The sequence below is a fragment of the Poecilia latipinna genome, unplaced genomic scaffold, assembly GCF_001443285.1.
Source record: "Poecilia latipinna isolate Pla-1442-1.1 unplaced genomic scaffold, P_latipinna-1.0 Scaffold639, whole genome shotgun sequence".
Lineage (NCBI taxonomy): Eukaryota > Metazoa > Chordata > Actinopteri > Cyprinodontiformes > Poeciliidae > Poecilia > Poecilia latipinna.
Window position 1 is genome coordinate 161,085 of NW_015113255.1, and position 11,172 is coordinate 172,256.

Consider the following 11,172-nt stretch of genomic DNA (forward strand, 5'->3'; position numbering starts at 1 on the left):
TAGCTGCTCGTTGCTCCAATTCCTGAATGAGACGTGACGTCTCCTCTGATGGCTTACAGATGAGTTCTTGCGCCATCATGACTGAGTTATGAATGTATCTCATGTAACTTGTTTATATCCGTCGCTGTCATGATTTTTAATGACTTGTCACGTGTGATTTTAATAAAATTTTTTATTTAAAGGGAAGACCGCATTTGCGATTCTTTCCCCCCCTCGACATTATCAGAATATGAACAGTTTTGCGCACATTTGCAATGGAAACGCAGCTTCATAGAGAATATGAAAACAATAAAAACAAAGTGCAGCTTTGTCTTTTTTAAGCACGTGTAAGTATGAATGGTGAAGGTTTAGACTTTCCTAAATGCTTTAACGCAGTCCAGAACGGTGCAGGATGCCATGCCAGGTATTCCGGCCCAACTCCGATCCACGCCGGATTCCGCTCCTCTTCCAGCAGCCGAAGCTTTTAAAGACGAGCCAGCGCTCCTTCAGAGGGTTTCACATCAAAGACCACCAAATCAGCAGAACGTTGTGGGGCTTTGTGCTGATTTTGGCGCGTTTTTACAGCAGAGTGATAAACGCTCATGAACAAACAGGGAATGAAGGTTAGAGGATAATTCCTTCTTCAATACAACTAACAGAATCTACTCTGTTTTCATACAGCCAGTGTTTCAACAAACATCTCACTGCTGAAGCACAAGTCAGGGTTTACAGCAGTGGTAACTGAAAGATATGACCAAATCCAGCTGGTGTTGGGAAACACACACTCTTTGGCTGAGGATGCACATTTACAGACAGACAAAGGTTGTGTGTGTGTGTTAAGGAAAGAATATTCCACACTGGTGCAGCATGAAATATTACAATTATGTCAAATACACAATAAGACACCAGTGAGCCAGTTCTCCATACCAAAGCTTATCAGGAAATAAATGCTGGCATCAAGAAAAATCAAACACAAGTTTTCTGTCCCTGAAGTTTCAGAGTTAAACAATCCAGAAGAGGCATGGGCCTGCACGGGTCACAACCATGAGCAAAAATGCAGCAGTTTCATTGTATTGTGACAGACTACTAGGGGGCTACAATACACCCCCCACAATTAAATAATATAGTTATTCAAACTTTAAATACCTACAGGGTATTATTTAAAAAAAACAAAAAAAACATGTGTTTTTGGGTTTACTGGTTGTTGATTTCATTTGGAAATGCATAAATGATGTAATAAGATCTAGCTCCTGGGTTGTCATGGTTGCGCCACCACAGTATTTACATAATTTATAGCAAAAAAAAAAAAAAACTACTATATTAAAGTAATGACATCTATTGCTCTTTAGACATTACTACACAGATGTGTAGAACAAAACAGAACCACAGCACAGGGTGGTCTCGTTACTACAGAGGCTCCGGTGTCTCATAACAGACTCTGTATCCCTCAAGTTGATAAAATACCATGCAAAGTGGTGGAAAAAACAATACTGATGCGGATGCAAAATTTGCTCTCTTGGGATTTTTTTTTTTTTTAAGTGAAAGGAGCAAATTGAGTTTTCAGAAGTCAACTTTTCAAGTTCAGATTTCACCTCGTGTTTTAGTAATAGATGAAAAGGCATCCACTAACATTTACATATCCATTATTTCAGCCAGCTGTGGTGTAGTAAGCAGCCAGAGGTGGGAGAAGGGCGTGTGTGTGAGTTACTGTGTGTTTCAATGAGCCGAAGAATACTGCAGTCACTCTAGCACATCCTCCTCTGTCTCATTACAAAGACTTTCCTCTACAGGAACCAGCCCGGCCCATGCCTGTTCCACAACATGAGAAAATAAATGTTTACAGCAGTACCTTTCAAATATTTTAGAACCGTAAGACATTGAGTATCCAATGGAGTTTTTATCACAATTTTATAAAATTCAAAGAGCTTAAGTTGGGGCTGGGCATTTATCACATCTTTTATATATTTCGAGAAAATTTTCTTTGAAGAATTTTGATTTACGGTAATTACAATAATGACTCTTGAAAATTAAAAAAAGAAAGAAAAAGTGTTACCATTTTTCCACTGTTTGTTCCATGAGATCATCAATAAATATTAAAATATGGTCAAACGCAGTGACAGTGTGTAGTCAACGGATAGAAATCACACTTCTCTAAGAAACTGCCATCAGGAACAGGCCTTTTTTGTAAAGCAGTATTTGTGTTAGTGGGGCTGTGATTACCGTCATGCAGCCATTCAGCTTCCTAAAACAGATTGTAAAGTAATAATAGTTTAGCACTTGTATCATTATCACAATAGCACCATGAAATATTGTGATAAGATTTTAAGTCTATCGCCTACCTCTAACTCAAACCACAAATAGTAAAAAAAAAAAAAAAAAAAGGAGGTATAAAAACATAAATAATACATCTGGTTATTATTGACCGAGTGTCCGAACAGGAAGTCACCTTCAGGTCTGAGTTTTCAGAGAAAATGCTTGAGCTGCAACAAGTGGCAACATCTGAATCCGTTTCCCACTGGTTTTCCCTTTCCTGATACATTTTCAACAGTTGTCATAATTTATTGGCTTTTTTTGAAAGCGTGATGCATCAGTGCTGCACTTAGCTTCAGTATGTTTTCACCACTTGTTGCACTTCCAAAATACAAAAATAAACAAACGTTGTGACGCCGAGACACCTGAGAACTCTGTGAAAGACTGAAGGCAAAAAGAAGCGAAGCGGCAAAGATGGAGGCTGATCAGAGGTAAACTAAACAGCTTTCGTTTCTCTGATTCTTAGAATCTGCCCTTCATACAAAACAATAAAGATAAATAAATAAAAATAGTTCAACCCAACTTGAAACAGCAATAAAGGAGCTGCTGATGTGCAGCTTTTGGCAGCAATTAAAAGCTCATGGATCTGGTTTCAAAAAGGAATCACTTCAATTAGGAAACGGAATTTTGCCAGTCCAAAAACACAAAAAAACAAAACAAAAAAAAAATACAAAGATCGTTCAGCTAAATTACAGAATATATTTACCACTAAATTCCCATTTCAGCTCATCTTAGGAGTGTAGCAGAAGACAAATATTTTAGATGATTAGAGGCTGTGTAGCAGCTTGTACACCTACAGATAAATCCTAACGTGTCTCACACCTTGAACTCGTTCACCTTCCATCACAATTCAGTCACAATGTATTTACATAGGATTGTAGGTGAGAGATTGGCACAAACTAGTGCATAATAGGAGTCCACTGATTGTAGTTTTCTGACAGATCACCCATCATTTAAAAGCCTGACCTGCCGATTTAGATTTTGACTTAATGCAAATTCTTTGGTCTAGAAAGTCCAAAAATATATAGATATACTATATATAAATATAGTGACAAAAATGTTAAGTATGCATTCATACCAGCCCTGTTCAGTCCTCATTAACCACAAAAGCCGTTATTCCAGCTAGCATTAGACTCGCCTCATACAACCAAAATAGAGAGGCGAGTCTAATGCTAGCTGGAATAACGGCTTTTGTGGTATTTTACCAACACCAAAAGAAAAATCCTACAACTAAAATCTGATTTTGGTTTTATGAAGAAAGAAGCTCCTCTCAATATCTTCAGAGGTTTTCATGTCATTTCCCTTCATGTCATTTCTTGGTACAGCGCCTCTCTACAGGCAAGGAGGGGAACAGGTCTTTCAAAGGGTTTGGTTCGTTTGACACACTGTAGTGTGAAAGAAAACTGTATCAGCTGAAAATAACAAATGTTGCAATTTTGGTCCCCAGTCAAACTGAGTCTAACAGACTATCAGGTGGGAAAATAAACCAAGTCGGCAAAAGTGAAGTGACTGTTAATCACTCGTGTGCAGAGGTGACCTGCTGCACCTGCTGATTTTCAGACCTTCAGTCACCCATCACCCAACATGAAGGAAATCAGCACCGATTTATCGCTGCATCTCTTATCCACAGTAGTGCAGAGAATTATTTATTCAACTCTCATGACCCAAAACTTTGTAGAACCAATTTTAACTGCAGTTCCAGCTGCAAGACTTTTGGGATACGTTTCTTACAGTTTTACACATTGTTCAATGGGAAGAAATCAAGGGGCATGAAATCTTTCGAAAAGCATCATGTATACTGGATATATCTCAGTAGGTGTACCTGGACTAAACCAGTGGCTAAATACATTTTTCAGCAGATGAGGTAGGTGAATTCCTTTACATGTCCCTGATAAAAACCTGCAGGTTAAACTCTTCTGGCTACTCTAATAATCTAATCAACTGATTTAATTTTGATTTTTCACCGTTTTAGTCAACTAACCTACAAAAACAGCCCTGTACCTGCAGGATGAAGTGACGTCATTTCCTATTATATTCCTTTTTCTTTTGTAATTTGGCTGAACGTATCCTTGAACAAAACACAGGAAGATTATGCACCAAGCAAGAACAGACAGCTTCTAATAAGAGAAAAGACCAGAAAAAACAAAACCCAAACTGATTTATCACAGTGTTCGCAAAAAGACAGACAGTGTTTCTTTTTCTCTGCAACTCAACTTGTAAAGGCAAACAAAAAAAAAAATAATAATAATAATAAGACATTGCTCACTTAGTTGGCAGCACAAAGAGCACATGACAAGCTGTCCATGGCTTGTGTGGGACGTACACTGTAAGTGGGAGCAAACAGGCCAGCTTTTCCAGGCCTCATTCCCTGTCCTGAGCTCCCTCACACCACATACTGGTAGGTCTCAGCCTTGCCGTGGTCAGGGGTGGAGAAGGGGCTTAACCACAATAAAGAGAAATGGTGTCCAAAAACCGCCCTCATGTTCATCCACTTAGTTTTTTTAGCCCATCTTCGCTCTTCCTTTTTCAACTGCTCTATGCCCTGAAAACGAGAGACAACCAAATTTGAGTTTGCATGTTTTCGTCTGGTAAAATTATCTGCGAAAAAATGATTAGGAATTTGGAAATAATAGAACATATTTAACACGACTGCAAAGATCACACCATAAATTTTTGCTGGATGATAAATTGTCCCAGTAATTATTGCGATAAGTGATTGTATTGTTGTTTTGAGACAATTTAATGGTAATATTGATAACTGCATAATGATCCAAGTTTGCCCTCCCAAAGATCAATGAACTTTCATTGTGTACAGAACACTTAACACTGGAACTGGAAGATATATTAAATATTCAATATAAATAAACAACCAGAAACAATAAACAGAAATAAAAAAAAACACACTCAACTGAAACCATAAAAAATTTAATGATGTCGTCTGTAAGAAAATTACCCTTTGACAAACATTAAAATAAATATGATTAAGTTAATTTTAATTTTTTAAATGAAATTAGCTGTAGGCTGCTTGTTATAATTACTTCACAGTATCGTTAAGAATAAATAAGATTTTTCAATGAACACATTAAAACTTGATGGTTTTTATTAAGATTATTGTAGGTTGTAAAATTTCTGAGCATCTACTAAAAGCGTTCCTCCACCTGCCGCCATGAAGCAAGAACATTTTAACTTCCACCCCTGATTCCACTCCAGCAGGTGGAAATATTGTCAAAATCAACTACATTAAAACTGAAGAGATAACGAGAACAGCTGAAGCAATGCTAGGCTAAAGATCCTCCATAAAGCTATAAGTTTAATAGAAACGGAACAAAAAAAAATAAAGATAGAAAAGAAACGGAGACAGATGTCGGAAGAAAACATAAAAGCAACTTCACTGTTATGGCTTAAACCCCGACTGGGCAAAGTTGTGGAAAGTCACTGTCATTGTTTTGAATAGTCTCAGTACATCCAGCTCTCATGTACAGAGCACAAAAAGAGCTTTAAATATTTGCACTCTTTGAAATTGTTTTTTTTCATGAAAGCAACACGTTTCTTCTGCATGAGAGCTGCCAAAAACTACAGCAGGGGCAGTGAGGATAATGTAGCTGCTTGTGTCTTGCTGTCCTCTGAGCTATGCTAGCTCATTGACATGCTCACATTTATTTATATTTGGAGTTGCAGACAAAAAGAAGTTGAAAGCACAAGAAGAAATTTGGAAAGGTCAGTTTGTCCCATTAGCTCTTCAGCTGAGATTTATCTAAAAGATCCACACAACAATAAAATACGAACACAAAGACATAGCTTCAATATACGTCTACCTCCAGCATCACAATGTGATTACCTAGAGTAACAGGAAAAAGGTCATGAAGCCGATCAATGATCTGTGTCTGATGAGATGAAAAGGTGGGAAATAAAATGGAGGAGTGTGAGAATCAGACAGACTTTAACAACTGATGGGTTCCAGTTTGTAGGCAGCTGGGTCAGTATACCTGCTGTTCTTCTGGCAGGTTTTATAGTCTGAGTGATCAATACCTGCCAAAAGATTTTTATGTGGAGAATGTGTCTAATCATAGATTTATTCATACAGAACATCTAATGCATTCAAAAGAAAATGCAGCTGGGAAGCTGAACAATCCTGGTGCAATACTACTTGATGCTATTGGCTGATGTTTGCAAAGCAGCCAATGCAGGAGAGCAAGACAAGTCGTGCTTTTGAAAGGTTGTTGTTTTATTAAGATAATTATCTCAATCGAACAGTATCATTTTTTGTCGTGTTGAATCAAACACTTCTTTCAATCAAACTACATGGTGACAGAAGGGTGAATTCTATTGTGTCTTTATTTTCTTCTACATCTAAAATTAATCCAGCCTCTTGACCAAGATACACAACAGCCTCAAACTACAGACAATCAACCTCAGTAAACAGGTATTTTGTTGCCTTTTGGTGCCTCAAGAAACTTGAATCAGCCCTGTTTGAAAATCTGTAACAGACTTGTAAAATTATATTATCCTTCATTAAATATGGTTTGTTAAATCACCATGTGTGATTCATAATAACTATCATATATTTAAAAAAAATCTGAAAAAAAATGTTTTAGTGCTTTGGCATCTAAACTAGACCAGCAGTGAGAGTTTTTTTATTTGCTTCAATCAAGAGAAACACATTAAAAGTGACCAATGTAAAACTGACTGGAGACTTTGCTTGATTTTTATTAATTAATGAAGAATAAACAGGTAGATGGAGATACTGAAATGATTGGTTTAATGTAAATTCATGTTTTTGATTATAACATGAGAAAATGTGTTAAGCCTCCCTGGCAAAGTCTATTCAGGGGTCCTGGAGAGGAGGGTCCGTCTGATAGTCGAACCGTGGAATCAGGAAGAGCAGTGTGGTTTTCGCCCTGGTCGTGGAACACTGGACCAGCTCTACACCCTCAGCAGGGTCCTGGAGGGTTTCTACATGTGTTTTGTGGACTTGGAGAAGGCGTTTGACCATGTCCCTCGGAGAGCCCTGTAGGGGGTTCTCTGGGCGTATGGGATACTGGGCCCTTTGATATGGGCTGTTAGGTCCCTGTATGACCGCTGTCAGAGTCTGGTCTGCATTGTCAGCAGTAAGTCGGGCTCGTTTCTAGTGAGAGTTGGACTCTGCCAAAACTGCCCTTCGTTACTGATTCTGTTCATTACTTTCATGGACAGAATTTCTAGGTGCAGCCGAGGTGTTGAGGGGATCCGTTTTGGTGACCTTAGGTTCGTATCTCTGCTTTCTGAAGGATGATGTGGTCCTTCTGGCTTCATCAGGTTGTGATCTACAGCTCTCATTGGAACGGTTAGCAGCTGAGTGTGAAGCGGCCGGGATGAGGATCAGTGCGTCCAAATCCAAGGCCATAGTCTTGAGCCAAAAAAGGTCAGAGTGCCTTCTTTGGGTCAGGGGGGATGTCCTGCCCCAAGTGGAGGAGTTCAAGTATCTCGGGATCTTGTTCACGAATGAGTTCACTCAATTTACCGATCGATCTACGTTCCTACCATCATCTACGGTCATGAGCTTTGGGTCATGACCAAAGGAATGAGGTCAGGGATACAAGCGGCCAAAATGAGTTTTCTCCATAGGGTGTCTGGCCTCTCCAAGACACCCAATTGAGAAGCTCGGTCATCCAGGAGGGTCTCAGAGTAGAGCCGCTGCTCCTTCACGTCAAGAGGAGCCAGTTGAGGTGGCATGGGCATCTGGGTAGAATACCTCCTGGATGCCTCCCTGGTGAGGTGTTCCAAGCACAACCCACCGGGAGGATGCCCAGAGGAAGACCAGGACACACTGGAGGGACGATGTTCCTCGACTGGCCTGGGAACGCCTTGGGATTTCCTTGGAGGAGCTGGAACAAGTGGCTGAGAGGAAAGTCTGGGCCTCACTTCTTAGGCTGCTATCCACACAACGCGACCCCAGATAAGCGGAAGAAGATGGATGGCTGGAAAATGTGTTTCAAAAAGTGAAAATGTGCAAATATCCTTTTGCCAAAATAATAGACGTACAAACTTGTAGGCCTGTCGTGACAACACCAGGGTTTCCCCAGTGTATTATAGACCTGACGGCCCGCCATACTTTACTTGTGCCACCGCCAGGCTAAGCCTGTCTTGTTTATGTTTTTAGGAAAATAATAATTACAAAAAGAAAAAAAAAAGTAACACTTTATTTGAAGGGGTGTGAAGGGGGACTGACATGACATAACACTTGTCATAAACATAAAGAAGTCTTTATGAATGTCTATGACAGTTGTCATGAAGTGTCATTCGGTAAATAATGACACTTTTAATGCAAAGTTGCTCTAAAAGTTGCATTGAAAGTCCATTAAAAATGCCAACTTTGCATTAAATTATCATAATTTACAAAATCATGCAAAGTTGGCACTTTTAATGGACTCGTATTTTAAATTCCTAAAAAGACAAACAAAGCAAACAAAATAAATAAAATAGAAATAAAAACCACACACAACTTAAATCATAAATGAAACGGATCATGGGGGAGTTTGTAAACAGTTTCCATTCAGAAAGTATTAATCAATCAGAATGGAAGTTATTGAGCTCCTTTTAATTTATCATGCTATTAATTGATTTATGGATTATTGTGACAAGCTTTCCAACTTGACTGAAAAGGTATGAGGGAACAGCAGATTGTTGTAGCAGCATAGACATCCGTTTATTCTTTATTGTGATAATTACGGAACTAACCAGCAACCTGCAGAGCAAACAGCACAGCATCAAGCTGTGAAACCCATGCAGCTTTATTTATATAAAGAACTAAATCAGTTCCTTGAGCTGTTATCAAAGTCGGTCCTCGAGGACCGACTCTGGGCACTCCTGTGTTATCTGAAAATGAAAGTGTCCATCTGGCAAAGCACTGCTGTAGTTTCAAAACGGGTGAACAAAAATTTGCACAAAATCAAAATAAAAACAACTTATTCTTCAAACCTGGTAAGCATGTTTTTGGTGAATATCAGAACTTGAAGGTCAAAACTGACTAAGTAAGGCAGAGCTGAGGGAAGGTCCACCGAGGACAAGGAAACCACAGGAAGTTATGAGAGAAGAGCAAAGGAAAGTCAGTCTCCACTGAGCGGGTAACTTACTGTCTCATCGGTACAGATGGAGTGGACCTGGGTGCCGAACATCACAGAGGTAAAGATGAGGAAGAGGAGGCCCTCAAAGCACAGGAGGATGAGGAGGATGACTGTTGCTGGAGGAGAGAAGGAGCTGCACTCTGGGTGATGGAGGGACATGGAAGTGAAAGGGCAAGTCAAGGGTTAGATGAAGAACTAAACGCTCAAGTCTCTTCACAGATACAATGACTTCCTGTTGACTGCTGCAGTAAAACATTAACACTTCAATCAGGAGGTTCACAACTGAGGGCGGATCATTTTACTTTATATAAAGACAGATTTCTAATTTAGGCAGTTCTGCAAACCAAAGTACTAACAGAAATAATTTAGGTAAAACCTGATTGACCTGTTTTGATCATCTTGTCAGCATTCTTAATTACTTTAGAGTTTAGGTCAGAGGTCACCAACCTTCTAGCAGAGTTAGATTATAGTACTGAACTACACACTTCTGAAATTTGATCAGTTTACTTTTTTTTTAACCTTTGAGTTGCTAGTTTTTACATTTTATTGTGCTTTCCTGCACAATAACAAAATGAATTCTGATTGTGATAACCAAATGTTTTATCCATCTTCAGAATCTGATCACATTTATTATTTCTCATAATTATCAACAGGGACCTAATGTAGGAAACAGACAAATATCAGTTCGTATCACTTTATATCAACATCCAATTATTTCTCACAAATCATGCAGCATCATGTTTGAGACAAATCTTATCACATCTTGTAACCATGTAATAAATCCACTATTTCAATCACTATATTGAAATAGTGTAGTGTATTTACATTATAACACTAGTGTAATAGTGTATTTAAATTGTATTGGAAATAAAAAAAAAATGTTTTTGGAAAAAAATAAGTTTGGGTATTATTATGTTTTAAGTTTTTGAATCACAACAACTTCTCCCTTTTTTAAATAAGAGTATGCACATTTGAAATCTCTTGTAAACACACTAACACAGACATTAATCTAAGCCCAATAATTTTATTTTATTGCTTAAATGTGCAGAACTATTATAAAGAGATTCTTGCAGCATAGATGCAGGTTTGCTTTTGAATCTAGATCACTGAGACAAGGTGCAACAGAAGAAGAAAAACCCACTCACTTGTCCAATCATCTTCAAAGCAGTAGAGGAAATGGAAGACCACCATGACCAGAGAATGCAGAGAGATGAGTGCAATGTACATCTAGGTCCAAAAGGAAACAGTGGTGAGACCATGTGGTGAAACATTTTACTATAAAAAATAGCCAGCTTCCTGACAACCACTGAGAAACTGTGTCAAGTTAAAATGGAAGCATTACAGAAGTAAGCAGTTAACAGGCTTTCATGTCAAACATCCAGATTTCCAGCTTTTCAATGTCATTTTTAAAAAGCAAATAGATGCAATAATAGAGTTTTCCTGTGAACTTACTGTGAAAAGAACAAAGTACTTTTGGTTGTTTTCCCCAACACAGTTGTTGACCCAGGGACAGTGGTGGTCCATCTTCCGTATGCATCGTTTGCATACACTGGGAATCAGACGGAGAGAAGGAATTCAGCTCATAAAGCAGCGATGGATTATGTTACATTTATCAGGACAAAATATATCTTGATAAATGTATCAGGTTCTCTTGAGGTAATATTGTTCCTCAGAAAGTAAAACACCAAACTAAAAAATGGTTTTAAGAGATAACATACATCAGTGTATGTAAACACACACACACACACACACACACACACACACACACACACACACACAC

At 38.5% G+C, this 11,172-nt stretch overlaps 1 protein-coding gene across 2 annotated transcripts in view; it reads right to left on the reverse strand.

Annotated features, from left to right (window-relative positions):
• Positions 1-11,172, reverse strand: part of zdhhc3a (zinc finger DHHC-type palmitoyltransferase 3a) — a 31,017-nt gene that overhangs the window by 12,182 nt on the left and 7,663 nt on the right. Inside the window, exons 4-7 of one of the 2 annotated variants that reach the window (XM_015043565.1) lie at positions 10,845-10,941; positions 10,538-10,619; positions 9,402-9,532; positions 1,139-4,831 (exon numbers count right to left, since the gene is read on the reverse strand). In XM_015043565.1, the coding sequence (XP_014899051.1) occupies positions 4,673-4,831; positions 9,402-9,532; positions 10,538-10,619; positions 10,845-10,941 (469 nt within the window). In that variant the 3' untranslated portion in view covers positions 1,139-4,672. Of the gene's footprint in view, positions 1-1,138; positions 4,832-9,401; positions 9,533-10,537; positions 10,620-10,844; positions 10,942-11,172 lie in introns of those variants that run through there. The other variant, XM_015043564.1, reaches the window with a different exon arrangement.